General features: G+C 39.7%; 2 protein-coding genes across 3 annotated transcripts; one reads left to right on the plus strand and one right to left on the minus strand.

Annotated features, from left to right (window-relative positions):
• Window positions 1-1,721: 1,721 nt before the first annotated feature.
• LOC764668 (histamine N-methyltransferase) lies at window positions 1,722-21,509 on the minus strand. 2 transcript variants are annotated; one of them, XM_030985679.1, is made up of 4 exons: window positions 21,385-21,509; window positions 5,716-5,930; window positions 4,248-4,586; window positions 1,722-3,489 (listed from the first exon to the last, which is right to left on the minus strand). In XM_030985679.1, the coding sequence occupies exons 2-4, from the start codon at window positions 5,912-5,914 to the stop codon at window positions 3,137-3,139; spliced, it is 891 nt and encodes a 296-aa protein (XP_030841539.1). In that variant the 5' UTR covers window positions 5,915-5,930; window positions 21,385-21,509; the 3' UTR covers window positions 1,722-3,136. The 2 variants fall into 2 exon arrangements, with proteins under 2 accessions (XP_030841539.1, XP_030841538.1); XM_030985678.1 differs by having other exon boundaries at window positions 21,389-21,501.
• Window positions 10,954-17,444, plus strand: LOC115924145. The gene is made up of 2 exons (XM_030985972.1): window positions 10,954-11,035; window positions 11,733-17,444. Exon 2 carries the CDS (start codon window positions 11,907-11,909, stop codon window positions 17,442-17,444), a length of 5,538 nt encoding a protein of 1,845 aa, XP_030841832.1. The 5' UTR covers window positions 10,954-11,035; window positions 11,733-11,906.
• Window positions 21,510-22,820: the final 1,311 nt, after the last annotated feature.

The following is a 22,820-nucleotide window of genomic DNA, read 5'->3' on the forward strand; positions in this document are numbered from 1 at the left end:
TTTTACAAGCATTTTTTTTTTATAGATTAAGAGCCCATTCCCCTTCTCATTAATGCCCCTTGCAAAATCTGATAGGTGCTCCTTTCCCTTTCTAATAGGTGCCCCTTTTCTCTTCTGATAAGTGCACCTTTCATTTTTTGTTAGGAGCCCGTTCCCCTTCCCATAAATGCCCAAAATGGCATTTTCACCTCTGATGAAAGAAATGCCCCTTTTGCTTGATAGTAAGTGCCCCTTTTCCTTCAATAAATGCCTTATTGTTTGATCAGTTGAAATTCTACTACCTCAATGCACTTCCAACACGGTGTTTCTCAAAAAATCTACCAGCCCTTTTCTTTGTTTAACTTTGAGAGAGCATGCTATTCTGCAAAGTACACACAAATGACAGGAGCTCGCATGAAGTTCACTTTAAACACAAATTTACAACTCGTCTTGGTTCAGCAAGATATCTCACGAAAATCTGTTAACAAATTACATCAGAATTATGTAGATTTATCTGTATCATATTTAACAATTAACATATTTATTATCTTCCAGAATATCAGACATGTGGATAAAATTACACAAGCGTTTAAAAAATAAATCTTCTAAGTTAATAGCTGACATAAAAAAGTCAATGTTTGCATACTTCAACAACAAAATAACAAAAAGCAAGTAATGTTAAAACTTAAAAGGGCCGATTTTTGTCCAAAATTACTGTCAGTTTCAACATCGAGACAGAGAAAAATGAGAAGTTGAGTAGATGTTAAAAGGAGTAGGCTCTGCAATTGTGCAATAGCTTTCTTACCCTAGCCATCTTCAATAGATAAAACGTGCATGCTTTTTTGCTAGGAAATTTCATGTGTCATTTTCCACTAGGGAGAATAAGTTGGCTTGCACAAATTTAAGTACTTTATCAATGCATTTCCATTTGGAGAATATGACAAAGCAAAGCACGATTCATAGCTGTAGATAGCTAAAGTGCAACATTTGAAAATGAAAATATTGTGTACTAAATCTAAGCCTCATTATATTTACCTGCAATACAAATCAATTAATGTTTTTTTTATTTTTGGCAAAGACATGTGAGTGGCTGTGATATTATTGCATGTTTAATTATATCATTAGTATATATATATATATATATATATATATATACATTTCAAAACAAACTAATTTCAATTTCAATTTATTGTCCGATATTGGAAATTTGTTTTGCTCACATTTTACAAACGTACAAAGAATCACAATAACTTTGTTATCACATAATCACATTTGTTCTTTTGTGAAACAACATTCTACAGAGCTGCCAACCTCCAGAACAGAAAATCAGTAATCACAAGGCTCAAAATCAGTAATTTGGGGTATAAATCAGTAATTTCTTATGCGGCGCTATGAATCTAAAAAAACGGCACGCCAACACTGCGCGGACGCATGATTATCTGAAATATTTGGTGATTTTACTCACACAAAGATGTTAAATATTGAATTTCAGGTGATCACAACACAGTTTATCATGAAAAATGGCTTCTATTCACAGCACTCGCTACGATAAATCATATTTAATTTATTTTAAAAAAAAAAAAAAAAAAAAAAAAAAAAAAAAAAAAAAAAAAAAAATCATTTTTTTTAAAAAAAAATCCGTAATTTGATACAACATTCCGTAATGGTCGTTAATTTCCGTAACAATTACGGGAAATCCGTACTAGTTGGCAGCTCTGATTCTATGATACAGAATTATTTTCTTGTTATACATACACATGTACTATGATTAACATCACTATAAATTTTCACACATAAAACATTTCCAATAATGAGAACTTTGAGAAAATCATTTTCTCAAGTAACTTGTTATATACATAACTCATATACTCATGTTTGACATTAGAAGTCATGATCAAAGTCGATTGAAGATTCTTTGTACATGTACTACTAGTGACTTCAACTTTCAAAAGTCACACATTTCTTAAGTACATATATTTGCATACTTTACTTATTAACAAGAAGCATTCCCCATTCTTATTTATCTGGTTTTTTTTCCTGCTTTCCCAAGGGATAGCTTGAAAAAAGGGAAACTCTTCTACATGTCTTATTTTTAATTTTAAGCCCCTTTTGATTGGAGGGGCCCTTTAATGGTGTACTTTTTTCATCAAATTCATGATTACCATCACAGGATGTATCCCTTATATTTTGTGCTAGAGTGTAAATACTGATGAGGGTGATAAGACACTTGAAAACGATCTGACACTTGGTAAAGATTTGACACATGGTAAAGATTTCAAACTTGGTAAAGATAAAATGCATAAATGAAGTAAATAGTTATTGCATTTGGCAAGATTGAAATCAACAATTTGTTGGACTTGTGAAAGAGTGAGACAGATAATTTTTGGTTACATAAAAAGATATCTACTTTTTTTTTAATTATTAGAATGTAGAATCACTTGACTGGGAATTTGCACAGGTCATATAGGTTAAAGCTTCTATACAAAACATATGCTGGAGCCAGCAGTGTAGGGATTGTTCGGACTATTACCTAAGTCACATCTCTCATCAAGGGATATCTCCAAACATTTTTTTGTTTATTTCTGTGTGACCAGTACACAGCAGATTCACAGTATTGCACTATATTCCAACTGACAATTCAGTTTGTAAAGAACAGAAAATTGCTTACGATAAACTATCCGAAAACAAGCCGAAGACAAAGTGAAACGTATCACAATTCAACTACTACAATGTGTATAAACACTAAACAGGTTGCTCAGAAACTATTGAATACCAGCTGGAGCGCAACTCGGCATCTGCAGAGACCGGACGGCACAGTACAGCAACACAAAATAGACCGAAGTGACTAAGTCACCAAGCTATCCAAGAGTGCATTTGAAATGGAGGCATGAAACTAACATCGGGGCATTTGGGGTATTGGCGATAGCGAGAATTCAAAAATTAACATCCAGGATGACAGATGATACAAAAGAACATGTATATATCATAACCTTGCATTCTGTATCTTCTGCATAATTTACAATCAAAGTGTGACCAGAATTTTGGACAAAATAAAATTGTATAAGCGTTACTTTTGAAAAATCAAATATTTTCCTGATTGAGATGGAAAATAATAACCTTGCTCAAATGGAATTGTTGGGACCACAGTAGAGAACAATCACTTGGGGACAGACATGGGCACCCAGTGTCTGAAGACCAGGACCTCACCATCTTTCTCTATAGAGCATTCAGGATCTCTCAAGTACTTGAGGACACTCTCCCTGAGATTGTCTGGCGCCATCTTGCGGAAATTTTTAGAGTGGGTCAAGAAGTCGAGGAGGTGGTCACCCTCCTGACAGCCCTCGCCAAAGATGGACGTTCCTTGAATGTAGCGGGTGACCTGTTCTCCGGAGTAAGGCATGTTCTGGGTGTCCAGGGCAGCTCCGACTTGTTCATCGGTCAGCAGGAGGGGTCTCATATCAGTCACAATCTCGTTCATCTTACGGTGGACTTTGATGATAGTGGAATGCTCTGAAAAGGAGGGAGCAAAAAAATAACCATGAAGATAGTGGAATAGCATCAGAACCAGAGTCAGAGAAGTTGAGTCAAAAGAGAGAGAGAGAGAGAAAGAGAGGTTGAGTCAAAATATGGAAACACAGAGACAGGGACAACCAGACAGAGACAGAGAGGGGAAGATAGAGAAAGTGAGAGAGGGGGGGGGAGAGGGGGGAGGGTACAGGGATAGAAGGATGGCAAATCACTGCTCAATGTAGAGCAACATCTGTGCATCAGCACTTTTAGTTCTGATCTACAAATCTATGAATATAGCTTATTCCAACATGTATAGTTCATGGAATACAATCAACAACTCCACAGTTTATACAAATGAGAAACCACATTAAATTATTCCATTAGTACTTTTTTTGCTTATTTGAACTTAGAAGGGTCTCAGAGAAAGGTATTTTAAAGCATTGACCATATATGGACTTAATATGGCAATCCCTGTGATTAAGAAATCAAACTATTTCAATGCCAAAAACAGTTGAAAATGCCTTAATTAAGATCACATTACACTTATATTTTGGACAGAGTAACTTGTCCTTCTTCCTGAATTTCAACAGATGTCCGCAAATTTGAATGTTGGATATGTAGGTCACTGTTTGTATCAAGTTTAACAATGAAGACGAGATTCTTCTCTAAAAACTTTGTCTTCACAAAATCTGTAATGTATGTTTGTAAACTTAGTAGCAGTATAAGAGTAAAAGAACTGTAAACATCTCACTACTTACTAGACAGGACGATAATAAAAAGGAGGCCTCCATCTTCAAGCATATCATGTAGTCTCTTCAGGGTCTGTTTCAAGTCTGCGGCATAATAGAGGACATGTACTGCATGTATCAAGTGGAATTTTGGTGGCTGAACACCGCCCTCACAGCTGAAGACCCTGTCCAAGTACTGATCTGAGGTTTCCATTCTCCACTCAAAGGACGCTCCCTTCAAAGTATCTTCTTTCTCCTTGACCAGGTTCTTAAAGAGGTCGTTCTGAGCCTCGGAGGGCTCCACAATGGTGTTGGTGATCCGAGGGAATGTCGGAAGGAGCTGTTCCAGCATAGCACAGTCAATGTTTCCTACAGCAGGATGAAAATATGAAAGAGAGAATTATAAAATCAAAGAGTAGCACTGATCAGAGTTACATGTACTTTATATTGCACAGCGTCTTGCACACATAAGATTAGGAAAACACAATAAGAATGGAACAATATGGAAAAAAAGATAAAGATAGAGAACCTAACATTATTCCTGGACAGGATGGACTGAAGACAACAGACAGGTATATAAAATGGAAGCTGAAAATGTGCGCAAGGTTAACAAACAGCATGTTTCCACAGAAAAGAAGTGGAACACGGATTATCTTTTCCGGAATTGAAATACCGTGTCGCGGCAACAGGGTATTAAACCAATCTGTTTCCACAGAGCACAGCATTCCGATTCGCCCCGATTCCGTGTTCCAAGTTAGGCAAATACCGTGTCAATCGGAAGTCAAGATTCAACCTTTGACCTCGATCATGGATTCAGATCTACACAGGATTCCATGCTATTCTATTGTCACGTACAGCGCGTATATCAACATATTATTGTATACGCGTATTTCAAAGTATTTTTCAACCGATCACGCTGCAGTGGTGATTGAGGCTTCGCGCGCTCTGATGATCCGCCAGACACGGTTTGTCGCTGTGTGTTTCCACAGCGATTTCACAGGGAGTTCGTTGGGATCGACACGTCAAGATCCACCTCCAGAGGTGGATCTGATAATCCGTATCTCGGTCGACTTGACCCAACAAGCTTGTGTTTCCACAGGAAAACTGACACGGTATGACACGGGTAATACCTTGTCGATGTTTTCTGTGGAAACACGCTGAAAATTAAAGCAGTGCCTCTGTCATAAGATCATTGCTAACACATTTTAAATCTGGTTGTTAATTGTCTACAACCATCAACAGATATAACATAAATGCTCCTGCAACAACTGCTCTGAGGTCAGTTTCAACTAGATACAGAATTCCTACCTTCAACCCTGGATCCAACACTATACCCAACCTTAAACCTATGCTTAAAGCCTTAAACCTAACCTCAAACCCAACTGTAACGCTGACCCTTGATGAAGTTTCCAAGAGCATTTGTTGTCGGAGCAATTGTCAGATCATGGAGCTATAACTCTTATAGCTCCATTGTGAGATCAATGCAAAAGGCCCTTACCAGCTCCGCTGCCGATTCCTAAAACTTTGAGAGGATCTGCAGACTGGCATCTCTTGGACAGTTTCTCAACGACCTCTTCCTTAAATGCTGTATCAACCCAGTCCTGGATGGCTCCAGTCTTGACTGAACAATGAGTGAAGGTTTGGTAAGCCTCGGAGTAGTAGTCTAGATCATCAAGAATGTACGTAACTTCAGCCATCTTGGTTTAAATTGAGCTGTAAAACAAAGGATAATAACAGAATAGAAAAATGATATTGAACAATTAATGTGATTTCACCTTCATGAATAACATGATTATGTGATAAAGTGCAAAAAATGATAATACTGTTGTTGCATACGATGTGGGGTATTATGACGTCAGAAGCGAAGTTTTGGTTATTTTGGGTTTAGCCATAGAGGGCAGTTGCGAATTTGTTAGGCAGGGGGGTTCAACTCCGCTTCTGCATCCGTCTAGCCATGGGGAGATTTTGGAGGGTCAAAAGTGCACACTGCTTCCACTTTTCATGTATTAGCCTATGAAGACGACAAAGTTTTAGTGCACCAGCGAAACGGGGATTTTGGACTGCGCGTAGCGCGCAAAATATTTAAATTAAAATTTGGAATATTCATGAGCTATTTTCCACTTATTAGCATATTAACGCATGAAAAAAAGTCAATGCGCATGCGTTACTATACCGACATAATCCTTAATTGGGCCGGATAAATGTAGAACAAAGTTCATGCAGAGTTGTGGAGGTGTGTGTGTTGGGGGGGGGGGGGGGGGGGGGGGGGGGGGGGGGGGGGTAATAAACTTTTAAATGGTTGACTTAGTTGGGGCCACAAACTTCACTGTCACCAGGATGGAAAGTACATTTTAAAAAATTCAGTTCAGTTAAAAGGCAAAAAAAATGACCCCATTTCACTGTGGTACCTCAATTCATTTTTTACCTCTTTTTTTTGTTTGTTTATTAACTTAAATATTTTTTAAATCAGAAAAACTGCACTGATCATTTAGCCGACTTAACAAGTGATATATTCATATTTTTAGTGTCCAAATAATGAATCATTCTCACCTCGACTTCAATGTTCTTCATATTGTGCCCCATCCCCAATGAAATTTAAATTTTTGCATTCGTCGCCACTGATTTTTTGGAAATTTGCCCCCCCCCCCCCAACAGTAACATTTTCAATACAGGGACCCTTTCCAATATTGACATTTCCATAGGCTCTATTAACCTCCCTCCCCCATCCACACCCCAATTACCTATGCTTTCATCATTTTGGCATTGACTTATTCTTTATTTAACCCCCCCCCCCCCCTCATCTTTATTGTAAACCATTTTGTATACTGTATTTATACATTAGTCTTGCCCACTCTCTTGTTACATTTCCGCTTTCTCTCATTAGAAAAGATGGTTAAATCTATCTCGCTGATACCAGATATAAACAAACATCAAAAGGTCGAACACCATACTCAATTCTACACAAGACTGCATCAGACCCCATCTCACCTCAGTCATACAGCATTATCATTACAGAGTGCCTACATCATCATAATCACCAGCATCATCACATACATTTCACAAAATAAGAAAATGAAAAGAACAGAATTAAGCAGTATCAACTAATTTATTAACATTTATGAACTCATTTATGAACATATTTTGTTTCTATAAAGATCTTTTTAAATCCAACATGACATTAACAAAAAGGATGGCAAATGGATGGGGGGTGGGGCTGTCTCTTGAATTCAAATTTTTCAGTTGTAAAAGTTTACTGTAGATTTTGAAAAAAATATTCAATAATATCAACATGCTATTTTATTATGTAAAGAACAGGTATATACTGAGTTTTATGAGTACTTTATCTGACATTGGACATTATGGTTGTTGATTTTTACTACTACCTGTATTATCATTATTATTACTACTATTATCATGATCATTGTCTTTATTGTTACTATTAGTTGGAATATTTTTGTTTTACCCCAATTTATGGAATTATTTTATAAATAATTTAAAAATAAGATCTGAGAATGTATACTATTATCTAGATCTATTATTTTTAAATTATTTTTAAAATAATTCCATAAATTGGGGTAAAACAAAAATATTCCAACTTTATGAGCGACAGTGTATAATTATATTACTACAGTATTACTATTGAACTACATCATTTTATACCCCCCCCCCCCCCCTTCAATTTACTATCCAGTTCAGCATCCCTAATATTTTTGTCAGAACTTGACTTAAGATTAAATATCAAAAAACTATATTACATGTACGCGCATTTAAAAGAAGATATGATTACTTTCATGATCCTCGATATATCTTCTTCTTATTCTTCTGGTAATCTTCAAAAGGCGTTGTAGCCTATCACGAAGATGAACTAATACTAAAGATTACAAGTGGTGTGAGGAAGACAGACTGTTTTTAAGTGGGATAAGGAGAGTAGATGCCTCAGAAGTAGTCCCTGGCAGCTGGACTGTCAGCATGCACTATATTTGCTGGAAGTCAGTTCCATTAACTTTGGGACAGAGTGTTGGGCAAATACAAACTTGTCTATGTCGCTTCTGGCTTGGTGCAACTGGAGGGTCATGTCACGGTACTTCCTGCTCGTGATTTGTTAAAGCCCGTCTGTACTAGTTTGGCCAGGGGGATTAGACCACCCTGCAAGGTCACTGACAGGTGGTTATCTCATCAAATCAGCTCTCAATTAATATAAGAAAAAGAGGATCATGGGAGACCAGTAGGCACCGATTAGGCATTGTTTGCTATATAGAAGGCGCAAGTAGCTATAAGTAGTGCAGTGGGGAAATTTTCAAGGGAGAGCGGAGAGACAATTGACTATCTTGTGCACCATTCCCAGTCTTCTTGCAGAGTGCCTTGTAGTTGTAGATATAGTAGGCAACTAAAAGGTGCTGATCATCTCAGTCAAACTGCTGGTTCTCTTGTGGTCCCCATTGTGAAGGAGCGTCCTGGACATCTGAGATGTTGTAGGGATCCCAGACACCGGAACAGATGAGGATAGACAAGGGACTTGTACAAAAGAAGCCTGGGAATCAAACCTTCTGCATGGGACAACCTGCATAATAAAAAACAAAAAGAGAGGAGAAATCAAATAAGATTAAAACTGCTGCATTATATTGGATTTTCAAAAATAGTACCTCCCCACTTTTTTTAGGTCTTGCAAATTTAATTTTATTAAAAAATGATAAACTTATGTCTATCTGATAGGGCCTTTTTTGAAGAGAAGAATAAAGGTTAAAATGTATTTCCAATTCATTTTAAGTTATTATTTGCTAGACTTTTGTGAACCAAAGTTTGTTAGATATAATGTAATATTTAGGAAAAGTACCTTTGAGTACCTTTAAGTACATCTTTTAATATGCTGAGAAAATAAACTGTAGCAACACCCTAGTTTGTCACCTAAATAAAAAGCTAGAGAATAAATGAGAATTACAAGATATAATGCAACACAAGATGACAGTTCCCCAAATCTTTGTATAGTCCAAGTCGAGTGTGGTGTTCGCATGGGCTTAGATTATACAGCCTGAATATTTTCGAACTTCATACAAACATACCTTGCCAAAGTTCAACTTAGGTCTTAGGTGTCCTGTTCCTGATTAGATACATTTGTTGATCAGGTCCTGGTGCTCTTTGTTGCACTTCTGTGATCATTATCTGCTTCTTTGTTCCATAGCATCTACAATTAAAAGAAAACAGAAGTACACAAAGTAAGGTTCCTGCTAATATCAAATGCATGCATTAGTTATCAGTTTATAACTTTGTTCATGTCCTTTAGAGAAAGAAATATCCATGTCATATGTAGGGTTGGATCCAGAATTCTCACCAACATAAAACTAAGGGGTGGCATAAAATCCTGAAAAAAAAACTAATTATTTCAAACAAGGCACAATGACATAACTAAGAGCGAAATCAGGGGAAGTGGGAGGTGGGGAGGGGGGGGGGACACCTTTTTTTGTTTTGTTTTGTTCTTGTCTAGTCTATCTAGCCTACATCCGAACTAAGCTGGACCTGGATACATAATGCCACACTAGCATGACTAGATCTAGACTAGACCCTAGCCTAGGCCAGGGCTTAGTCTATCTAGATCTATAGATCTAGACCTAGAGAGTAGCCTAGACTCTATGCCTGGCTTAATTAGCCTGAATTTTCTGTCTCTTTCGTTCGTTAGCCTCTGATTTGGGTAGGGTTGGCTAAAGAGAGGAGCCGACTCTACCCAAATCAGAGGCTAACGAACGAAAGAGACAGAAAATTCAGGCTAGACTATGCTATGAATACTAGCCTAGGCTTTACAGTAAGACTAAAGTGTAGCCTACACTGTAAAGTTATAGCCGCGCCAGCTCAGGAAACGCAGTCGCTTCTTGGTGGAGTGTTACAGCCGGCTAGCACCGGCGAATTGAAAATCATAAACCGCTCGACGAAATCGCATCGGCTTGGACTAGCAATAAGCCATTTGCGCAGTCTACAACAGGTCTACATCTACCATTGATTACTATCGGTAATCAAGCTGTGAATTTAACTTAAAATTATGAGATGTGCTGTAATGAAATAACCTACGGTAAACTCCTGATTATTTCTAAAAGTATTACCGTCGACGACTTAAATTAGAGTTAATTCAATCAGTTAATATTCTTTGGTAAGACAAAAGAAAGGGATGGGATAGGGAATAATACGTTGTGGCAATGCAGAGAGCCCCTCACTGCAACGACGAACACATCACAATCGTTTCAGAGATCTTCACACAAAATGGATCTTTACTTACTTTTTTTGGTATCCGTATGGTATCACTTTGATGTCGATGTTCGCCTGAAGATTTTCTGCTCAACTGAGATGTATTTGACAAACTTCTATGATAATAGAAATTCACTTACAAGAAAAATGTTTCATTGTTCGTAATTGAAAAACTTCAAAGTCGCAGTTCATACAACCGCCATTTTTCGTCATTTTCTTGCCCAAATCGTAGGGAATTCTGGGAATGCAAAAAATGTTTTATGCATGACCTAATACATAAAACATTTTGTCGATGGCCAATCAACAAACAGTAATTGGCGTATTTTTTACGTCATTGCTCATGAATATTCATTGACCCTCCAAAACCGTCGTTCAAATCGGACAAAACCCCCATAATGCATCCAATGCAAAACCTATGAAATGTCAAAGGTCACGATTTTAGTTGGCCCTCTAGTCCTCCTACGGAGGACATACGTGTATGATCGAATCTCTTTGTTGTTAGGGAAACTAAAACACGTTGTTGCAGTTAGTTATCGGCACTGAAAGTGCACCATTTTTTGGTATTTTGACACAAGCCCAATGTTGTGAGTATTTATTTACCTCTGTTTATTGAAATATGATGACTATTGTTGTGTTTGATGCTATTGGTGATAAAAATGAAGAAATGCAAATAGTGTAAAATTAAGTAAGAAAATTGTTACTCACGTACGTAAATTTACGTTGTGTGTGGGCATGCAGTTGTGTATAAAGTCATTGGGTTAGAATTAATTTCGGTAAACGTAAAGAAGACAGATATGAATATGACAGAAAAGTTGTATTATTATTAGTTTCAGTGGATTATGTTAGAAATGTATGTACAGTATAAGCTGTCCAATATTCAGTTGGTTTTTTGGATTAGTATGAAAGACAAAATGTTCTATAAAGAGTAGTTGACAGAAAGTAGGTCAGGTATGCCAGGGGTCATTATAGATTGGTAGTCTTTCGTGCAGCCTGTTATTAAGATTTAGGTTACCACTAATTATGCTTTGGTAATTAATAGTGAGTCAATAGGTTGTATCAAAGGAGCTATGAACTCATCTTAGCAGAAATATGTAAAGATATTTCCTAACTCATATTATGCCATTTATTTACAGTTATTTACAAACCTGTTTATTATTTGACTGGATAAGATAAACAAATGTTGGATAGATTATTTGATTGTCATATCAGCTATGCTAAGTAGCATATTGGATGCATTATTCTAGTAATGCTTATGATTGTGTTTTTTATCTTTTATTAAAGGTTGAACCTTGCACCTGCCAGTTTGGAGTCTTGGTATCACAAAAGGGTGTCGCTGTGTTATTCATTCGTCAATGGTGTCTTTTGGTTAAGTGAATTAATCGTCAATCGTCAATCGTCAATCACATCAGTTCAACAACAGCTTGGTAGTGAGAGCTACAAGTCAAGAACGTCAAGATGAATACCATCAGTGAAGATGGTAATAATGAGACTGTGAAGTCCAGTGACGAGCTGGTTGGCCTTGGTGGTGCTGTTAACGTTGATGACATCACACCGCATGATTCAGTGAGCCAATGTGGGGGAAGCACTACTATCTCCACGTCATCCAAGTCCTCAAGGCTAAAGGCTATGGCGAGAAGGGCTGCTCTTGAGGCAGAAGCTGAAGCCTTAAGAGAGCAACAGGAGCTCGAGATGGAAGAATTCCGCTTGAAGCAACGCAAAGCCCAGCTGTTGCTGAAAACCCAGTTAAAGGTTGCTCAAGCTGAAGAGAGGGTGTATCAGCAAGATAATGCTCCATATGCACAGTCTGTTGCAGGAACAGGTGGACCTACTCCCGCAAGGTCATCCGTTGTGCCTTCAATCACGAATAACTACAAACCTGTTATGATGAAGCCAGATGAGGACGAAACTGTACCTTCTTCTCACACACAGACGGAAATGCTGCTGCTGCAATTACTGGAGCAAGGACAACGACAACAGCGGGGGCTGTTAGAGTCTGTATCCCTTCCTCATGCCACTCTGTCTACCTATCAAGGTGATCCGCTGAAGTACCATGAGTTTTGGAGGTCCTTTGAGAACAGTGTTGACCAAACTTCAGTAGACGACGCTCTCAAGCTGACACGCCTCCTGCACTATTGTGCTGGCGACGTTAAGAAGTTGCTTCAACCATGTATGATTATGAAGCCTACAGAGGGCTATCACAAGGCAAGGATTCTACTCAAAGAAAAGTATGGAAATCCAGTAATGATTGCTCATGCCTGGCTTAGAAAGGTTACTGAAGGAAAGAACATTGCTGCACAAGACAAACATGGACTAGCTGAAATGGCGGATGAAATCCAGATTTGTGTGCAGACGCTAGAAGCAGTAGGTCAGGCATCTGAGCTGACTTCTCAACATGTTCTGCTGAAGATAGTAGAGAGGCTACCATACCATCTGAGGACAGGATGGTTAAAAGTTGTAGGAAGAGCTAGAAAAGAGGGTCGACTTCCAGCTATTACGGATTTGGTTGCATTCTTGCAACAGATTGCAGATGAAGAGAATGACCCTGTCTTCGGTAGGCTGACAATTAGAGATCAAGGCAGTAAGATGTCAGCATTTAAGAAGTCTGGGAAGACATCGAGAGGGGTCTTTACTACTAGTACAGATGCTGAAGGCAGCAAGACACGGAGCTGCATTCAGTGCGGTGGAGAGCATTCCTTATTCGGCTGCAGTGAGTTTAAGCAACTCAAGATTGAGGACAGGCTTAAACTGGCCCAGAAGGAAAGATTGTGCTACAATTGTTTGAATAAAGGTCACATGACCAGGGACTGCAAGTTAAATAGGACATGCTCAGTAAGTGGGTGTAACAGGAAACACACCAAGTTTCTACACCTTATCAGACAGCCTTCACAGACTGATAGCACAGAGTCTCGGAGGGATATCGGAGAGTCATCAAGTGATGCCAGGAATTCACCAACGTCATCTGAAACGGAGGCAACTACTCATCACTCGTCATCCTCTCATGTTGCTGAAGAAAGTTGTAGTGTCATAGGGGCCGGTAGTAAAGTAGTGCTACCTATTGTTCCCGTTCGAGTACGAGCTAGAGGGAAAGAGGAGTATTTTGACACTTATGCCTTGTTAGACACATGTTCAACATCAACATTCTGCACTTTGGAGTTGACGCGTAAGATCGGGGCTGAAGGAACAGAGCAGAGCCTTTCCATGTCGACTCTAGACAAGTCAAGGATTGTCACAACATGTAAAGCAGTCAACCTGGAAGTTGAAAGTCTGTCAACTCAATATAGAGTCAGTCTCCATCATGTATTAGCCAAAGAGAAGATAAATGTTAGCAGTGCACTTGCTGCTGATAGAAGTGACATTCGCCAATTTGCCCACCTTGCAGATCTGAATCTACCGGCTGCTAGACCTCAAGACGTCATGCTACTAATTGGACAAGATGTGCCAGAAGTATTGGTACCAAAGGACGTTAAGTATGGCGAACCCGGGCAACCTTATGCTGTGAGGACGGCATTAGGATGGACCGTGAATGGACCAGTTGGGAACCGGCACAGAGACCATGACATATCGTCAAGCTTTATTTCCAGTGATGCTAATTTGGAGCTTCAAGTGGAAAGGTTCTGGTCACTTGAATCAGGGTCGCTAGCAGGACAATCTAAGTGTATGTCTGTCAATGACAAGAGAGCTCTGAGAATTTGGGAGGATAGTATCCAGAAGAAGGGTGATCACTACCAGTTGTCTATACCCTTCAAAGAGAGACCCCAAGAACTGGCTGACAACATATATGTAGCAGAAAAAAGGCTACAGAGTCTTGGTAGGAGATTGAGGCGAGATGAGGATCTACACAGACGATATACCAAGGCTATGTCAGGATTGGTGGAGGATGGATATGCAGAGAGAGTAGAAGAAAGGAATGCAGGTTCAGGCAAACCTGTTTGGTATCTTCCTCACCATCCTGTTGAAAACCCTAACAAGCCGGGCAAGACAAGAATTGTGTTTGACTGTGCATCTACATACCAGGAAAGATCGCTCAATGATGCAGTTTTGCAAGGCCCTGACTTAACAAACACACTTCTGGGTGTTCTCTTGAGGTTTCGACAGGAGCCGATTGCCATTATGGGGGACATCCAAGCGATGTTCCATCAAGTACAAGTCCCGCCTGATGAAAGAGATATGCTGCGGTTTCTCTGGTGGCCAGAAGGAGATATTGAGAGACAGCCAATGGTCTACAGGATGTGTGTACACCTCTTTGGAGGGACCTGGTGTCCCAGTGTTTGCAGCTTTGTACTGAGGCATACCGCTGAAGACCAAGCCGAAGAATTCTCCCCAGACGCAGTAAACGTGGTAAAACGCAACTTTTATGTTGACGACTGCCTGGTATCAGTGAAGGAAGAAGATAAAGCAGTTCAACTCGTAGATGAGCTGAAGAGAATGCTGAAAGGAGGAGGTTTCAACCTCACAAAGTGGCTAAGCAATAGCCCAAAGGTAATGGAGTCTGTGCCTGCTCATGACAGGGCAAAGGAAGTGGAAGGACTCGACTTAAGTTATGATACCTTACCGATTGAGAGGGCCCTGGGTGTCAAATGGAACATTGAACTAGATACCATGACGTATGGAATCACCCCGAAACACAAGCCCTGTACCCGTCGTGGAGTGCTGAGTGAGGTTTCCTCGGTATATGATCCGTACGGATTTGCAAGCCCATATGTGTTGAATGCCAAGATCATTTTGCAAGAGCTCACGGCTATGAAATTGGATTGGGATGAGCCATTGCCAGAGAAGCAGCGTGAGAGCTGGCTGAACTGGAAGAGAGATCTGCTGCTTATGGAGGATTTCAACATCAGCAGGTGCCTAAAGCCTCATGATTTCGGAGATGTGACGGAGTACCAATTGCACCACTTTTCTGATGCTTCAGAGAGGGCATATGGTGTGGCCTCTTATCTCCGAGTGACGAACCAGGAGGGCAAGGTCTATTGCAGTCTAGTAATGGCCAGGACTCGGCTCACTCCGCTGAAGAGAGTTACGATACCTAGACTGGAATTGATGGCAGCGACGCTTGCTGTGAGACTCGATGGTATGCTGAGACGTGAGCTAGACTTCACCCTGAGTGACTCTGTGTTCTGGAGTGACAGCACTATAGTGCTCCAGTATATCAAGAATGTGGAAAGACGATTCCACACATTCGTCGGAAACAGGATTGCAGTAATCCATGAAGGATCTGACCCAAAGCAGTGGCACTACGTCAACACTCGGCAGAATCCGGCTGACGATGTCTCAAGAGGGATGACAGCTGAGGCGTTAACAACCAGCAAGAGATGGGTGAGTGGACCCAGCTTCTTATGGTGTGAGAATGAGTCAAGGCCTGCAAGTCAAGTCTTAAATGATGTCAGTCTAGATGGCGACCCTGAAGTTAAGAGCAAGGACAAGGCTGGGGTTTATATGACAACTCTCTCAGAAGAAACTGCCTTAATGAACAAACTTCTTGAACACTACTCCTCGTGGCACAGGTTGAAGAAAGCAGTTTGCTGGCTACGGAGGTACTTGAAATGGCTGAGATGTAAATGTACACAGGGTCCTGAAGGCATTTCAGCTGAACTTTTGCATGGAAGCTTGGTGGTGGAAGAGATGAAGGACGCAGAGGAGAAAATTCTGCAATATGTACAAGCAGTCAGCTTCCCTCATGAGATGTCAACCTTGCAGGCTGAGCAGAATGACACTGCACACCAAGAACAGAGCTGTAAATTGGTCAAGAAGACAAGTCCAATCTACAAGCTAGACCCAAGGATGATAAATGGCCTACTGAGGGTAGGAGGAAGGCTTGGCAAGGCAATGTTGCAAGAGGAGGCGAAGCACCCAATTATACTTCGCAATGATAGTCATGTCGCCAAGCTTATCCTGAGTGAAATCCATGAGGCATCGGGACATAGTGGCAGAAATCATATGTTGTCTTGCCTCAACCAGAAATATTGGATTCCTGCTGCTGGCTCTGTGATCAGAAGGATACTGACTAGATGTGTTGTGTGCAGAAGACAGCGAGGGAAGGTTCTTGAGCAAAAGATGGCGGACTTGCCAGTTGACCGGCTTATTTCAGATGAGCCCCCCTTTTCAAGAGTTGGAATTGATTATTTTGGACCGTTGGAAGTGAAAAGGGGTCGGAGTGTCGTAAAGAGATATGGGGTGCTATTCACATGTCTTACTGTGAGAGCAGTGCACCTTGAGATGGCAGATTCCCTTGACACAAGCTCTTGCATTAATGCTATCAGACGCTTCATTGCACGCAGGGGAAATGTGAGAGAAATTAGATCTGATAACGGCACTAATTTGGTTGGAGCAGAGAGAGAACTGAGGACCGAAATACAAAGTTGGAACCAGGCTCAGATACATGATACATTGTTGCAGAAGAATATCAAATGGACATTCAATCCACCCGCAGCTAGTCATCATGGAGGGGTGTGGGAACGCCAGATCCGAACTGTGAGGAAGCTGCTGTGTTCCTTGGTTAAGCAGCAAACCCTGAATGATGATTCATTGCATACACTCTTCTGTGAGATTGAAAGCATCATGAACAGCCGGCCAATCACTGAGGTGTCCAGTGATGTAAATGATGTGGAAGCCTTAACTCCGAATCATCTGCTTCTACTCAATGCAAAATCACCACTGCCTCCCACAACTACCAGTGAAGCAGACAACTATGCCAGGAGGAGATGGCGCCAGGTGCAGCTTTTAGCGGATACCTTTTGGTCGAGATGGGTGAAGGAGTACTTACCACGGTTGCAAGAGCGGCAGAAATGGGCTACTTCACGACGCAATATTCAGGTCGGCGATCTAGTTTTGGTAGTTGATGAGCACGCACCACGTAACTGCTGGCAGATAGGAAGAGTGCTTCGAACCATGCCAGACCGAGAAGGCAACGTTCGGCAATGCGAAGTGAAGACGCAAACTAGCACACTTCGAAGACCTATCGCTAAGCTCTGTTTGCTCCTGGAAGTGGATTCCTGAGATTTTATGTGTTAAATCGCGTTAAGGTGATATCATAATAATGGATCATGGTTCATTGGATGGCACATGGATCTGCAATATTTGTGGTGTAATTTAAAATAAGTGTTAGAAGTGCGAGCCTAGCAACGCCTCCCCTTTATGATATATTAGTGGACCGCTGTTTATTGGATGGATTCAGTCACTCGCCGTAAGTTTAGTAATTTAGCGGTCTTCGTTATCGCGGTCTTACATCGCAAAGGATTTCTTCTGACACAAAAGGGAGAACTGACCATACCGAGATTGAACGCTTTCGCAAAGAAACATTAACATTCAGATTGATAAACACTATAAGAGTGAAATTTGATACATCGAACAATGACAATCAGAAAAAGGATTGTTGGAGATATATCCCATGGAAGGACTGATAGTTGAATATTTAAATATTAATCCATGCATGAAATATGTTTTATAATATGTATACATAAGATATTGGTAGAAATACATGCAACTCCTGTTGTTTCCCTTTTTTTGTGCATTGAGGCCAAATATCAGATTTGGGGTTATAAAAGAAAAAAAACAAAAAAACAAAAAACAAACAAACAAATAAAACATGACAAGGGTTGCAGTTATTTCACATGTGCAGAAATTTCTATGTTATGTTTATATGCAGGTTGTATCTGCTTGACAACATAATCCATATGGTGACATATGGAGACTAAAAAGGAATTTTCATCAAGAGTAGTTAAATCCTAAAATGTATCCAAAGCTACTGTTTGTATTAGGAGTAAAGGGAAAGGAAAATTTGTCTGAAATTTCAAAGATATGTATATATGTTAATATAAACTTGATACAGTTTGGAGAAAATGATTAAGTACAGCCAGTGAAGATTTAGAAAATGTTATTATCAGTTACATACACGATGGAAGTTATTTGCATAAGAAATACCTTTACCGTAGATGAAAGGGTTTGATTTATATGTGTATAAATAGTGGAGTACGTTTTATTTTTACATTTATGTGCTTTTTCATAGTATGTTAACAGATTTAAATGGGATGTTTGTGTTATTAACCGAAATACAATTTCTATGAAAGGGTTGTATGATAGGATAAGTTATGTAAATGTTCATTGAATGTTCACATTTAAGGGGCCGGAATGTTGCATACGATGTGGGGTATTATGACGTCAGAAGCGAAGTTTTGGTTATTTTGGGTTTAGCCATAGAGGGCAGTTGCGAATTTGTTAGGGAAACTAAAACACGTTGTTGCAGTTAGTTATCGGCACTGAAAGTGCACCATTTTTTGGTATTTTGACACAAGCCCAATGTTGTGAGTATTTATTTACCTCTGTTTATTGAAATATGATGACTATTGTTGTGTTTGATGCTATTGGTGATAAAAATGAAGAAATGCAAATAGTGTAAAATTAAGTAAGAAAATTGTTACTCACGTACGTAAATTTACGTTGTGTGTGGGCATGCAGTTGTGTATAAAGTCATTGGGTTAGAATTAATTTCGGTAAACGTAAAGAAGACAGATATGAATATGACAGAAAAGTTGTATTATTATTAGTTTCAGTGGATTATGTTAGAAATGTATGTACAGTATAAGCTGTCCAATATTCAGTTGGTTTTTTGGATTAGTATGAAAGACAAAATGTTCTATAAAGAGTAGTTGACAGAAAGTAGGTCAGGTATGCCAGGGGTCATTATAGATTGGTAGTCTTTCGTGCAGCCTGTTATTAAGATTTAGGTTACCACTAATTATGCTTTGGTAATTAATAGTGAGTCAATAGGTTGTATCAAAGGAGCTATGAACTCATCTTAGCAGAAATATGTAAAGATATTTCCTAACTCATATTATGCCATTTATTTACAGTTATTTACAAACCTGTTTATTATTTGACTGGATAAGATAAACAAATGTTGGATAGATTATTTGATTGTCATATCAGCTATGCTAAGTAGCATATTGGATGCATTATTCTAGTAATGCTTATGATTGTGTTTTTTATCTTTTATTAAAGGTTGAACCTTGCACCTGCCAGTTTGGAGTCTTGGTATCACAAAAGGGTGTCGCTGTGTTATTCATTCGTCAATGGTGTCTTTTGGTTAAGTGAATTAATCGTCAATCGTCAATCGTCAATCACAACTGTACAAGGGATATAAGAAACATCAGTATCAGAGTTACCAAGTATCACGCATTTTGAGGGTCTGAAAATGCTCTTTCGCACGACGGGCGCGCTAGATTTTGAAAAAACGCTATACCTTATACGTATGTTGTACCCTCGCACACGCGCTCCGCACGCCGAATCATGAAAATGTCACGCATTGCCGATGTTTGAACTTGGCGTCTCTGCAGTATTATTCCACATGACTTGAGAAGAAAAAAATTGGTTACCTAAAAGAAGGGTATGAATTTATAAGCCAATGGACTAAATCAATGCATGATTAACTCAGCATACCAAGCATACAGTGAAGCTACTAAGCAACTTGACCAGACTCGCGAGCACCAATGCTGAAGCGCGCCTATAATATTCAAATTCAGGGTGAAGCAAGCATATGTTCACATCCCAATTTAAAGACTCCGGACTTGAAAACACAAACGCCAACGGTACAACTCGCAATGGACCAGGCAGGATCCCAGCTAGTACTGTTTGAGGAGAATTACACTGTTTAGCCTCACGCAGCTGTTTAAAAAAAAAAAAGAGTTTAAAAAAAATAAATTAAAGGGATAGTTGAGTTCTGTTGCAGAGGGCGCTAAACAAAATAATTTTTTGTGAGATAATGGAAAACTGAGTGTCAAATTTGAAAGAACATAATATTTAAATGACAAAATCATCTATGTTTGATCAAAATCGGTTCACAGACGGCTGAAATATAACGATTTCTAATACTTGTGTACCACCACAAATATTAGATATTTTGAAAAATTTGAAAAAAACGTTGAAAAATACTTATATTACCCACAATTAGCAGACTCATGTATAGTTATTTTTAATTAAATAATTAATGAATGGTCAACGTGTTTTTTTTTTAAATTGGTATGATCATATTGGCTAAATTTCACACATTTTGGGGTCTAAAATTACCTTCATAGCAATTTTAGGTTCTAAAAGGGCACTATATTAGATAAGAATAAGAGCAATAACCATGCACTTTTTTTGTGTTATAGTCTACCCAATCATATCTGAATGAGCTTTTATGAGTAATTTTTTGAGACTCCCATGATCTTGTAGCAGTACACATCTTTGTCAAATTGTTATAAAGGAAGCCACTTGACAATTATTCTAATTATTTGTATCTCTCTGTGATTTATGGCTCCGCTCGGGAGGTAAGGAAAATGCAAAGGGTTATTAGGCATACCGCATAGTTTGGGAATCTGCTAACACGGGTAGAAAGGTATCAACACAGAAATAGAGGACCGTTTCATTATGCATCACCATGCTAATTTTGTCAGTATCAATAATATTCATACAGTTGTTTAGTTTGTCCTATCAATATACGTTTTGAGTTTTTGACCACTATCTTAGCTGGAGTGTTTAGGACTGATAACGGTAGGGGCCATCCGCCATGCATCAGAAGATTTAACATTGTTAAACGATGCCTTTCATCAATCTCTGTCGACTGTGACAACAAGCCTTGCACAATCGATCAATATACCTTTTGAGTTTTTGACCACTATCTTAGCTAACAGTTAAAGTGTTTACGTTAGGACTTATAACGGTAGGGGCCATCCGCCATGCATCAGCAGATTTAACATTGTTAAACGATGCCTTTCATCAATCTCTGTCGACTGCGACAACAAGCCTTGGCCCTAACTCCGGGAAGCTCCAACACCGGCGCCGGTGTTGGAGCTTCCCGGAGTTACCTTGGCCCTTGCTCGATCACTGCCACTCCAATTAGTGCATAATAACGGAATTCAACTGGGAGCTAGAAAATAAAAAAAAACTAACATGCACATACTTACATATGTGGGGCTCACTGTCTTTTGGTATATATTGATGGAGGCGGTGCCGTGCTCATGTACTACACTAGTTCAGATTCTGGCCTATTTAATTTTGATCTCACCATACACACCACCAACGTAACGCTACCTCTCCCTACTTACTTGCTACCAGCCGATGATGGCGTGATCATTAAATTAGAACGCCCGGTCGCGTTATTTTTTTATGCGGCACAGATTGGGGCATGGTGCGTGTTAAACCTATGGGAAGTACGTTCTTTCCCTTCTGAATAGTGTCTGCACGCCGAGACTAGTCATGTTTCAACTTTCGACGAATCGACACACGTACATCATGACATGCACGCTGTCGAGGGTCGCGGAGAATTGCGCCACTTTTCGAAGTCAATAGGCCTGTTTACTAATGTATTCACGGACCTTTAAATTTGCACACGGTTGTAAGCTCTGGCAAACAAACCGAGCGCAGTGTCTGCTACGGCCCTGCTACACACACTTTGTATACGGCGATGTGGGGAATGCGAGGAAAAAAAGGCTGATCATCGTCCTAATAAACTTCGTTTAAAACTGTTTGTTTTCCAACCTTAATTTTTTAGGGTATATAATTAAAATAAATATAGTTTTTCTCAGTTGTACATGACAAATCTTCGATTTTATTTTCCGAAATCCGACGAAATATCGCAAAAATGGGAGGTAAGCATTGCTGTTACGGCACGTGTAACAGCGATTCACGGTACGCAGACAGACCCCATATGAATGGTGTGTTTTTCATCCCGTTCCCCAAACCAAAGACGAACCTGGAGAAGTGTAAAATATGGATTAAGAATTGTGGAAGAAAGGACTTTGGAATCGACATATTATATGCTTTGAGTTTCTTTCTGTCGTAGTCAGTTCTATTTACTATCAGGTAGTTGAAAATGTCGTATAATCCGAAATCTGGTATACTTTCAAAGTTCTCGGTGTAGCCGGTGATTTTCATTGGGTCGTCGAACGAGCACCCCGCACGCTCCAACTTCTCCCGCAGCGACCGTGCGGAGTCGAAGCTCGCAAGGTCCGGGTCTTGGGGCAAAGCGATATCGGCCACAGCAGTCGCAAGTTGAACTAGTTTCTGTTTGTTGTACCCTGATGTCGTAACTCCTCTCTTTCTTAAATAATCGGTGAGCTCCTTCACTGTCCACTGCGAAAACGGCTTGCTGGAACTACAACTCGATGTCGAAGGCGATGCCATTGTAGAAATTAGGGTGAAAAAACGTCGCGGTCGCTAGCAATGGCTTTGTATGTGTATAGCATAGCGGGCATGGAAAAACAATGTGGCGACCGTGCCGCACCACGCAAAGCTTGCCCTACGTAGTAACAATCGCTAGGGTGCGAGGGATTATGACGTCACTCGCATATCATTAGTAAACAGGCCTATTGCGCTGCCGCTCTATCGCTATACGCA

The sequence above is a fragment of the Strongylocentrotus purpuratus genome, unplaced genomic scaffold, assembly GCF_000002235.5.
Source record: "Strongylocentrotus purpuratus isolate Spur 01 unplaced genomic scaffold, Spur_5.0 spur5_scaffold_15, whole genome shotgun sequence".
Lineage (NCBI taxonomy): Eukaryota > Metazoa > Echinodermata > Echinoidea > Camarodonta > Strongylocentrotidae > Strongylocentrotus > Strongylocentrotus purpuratus.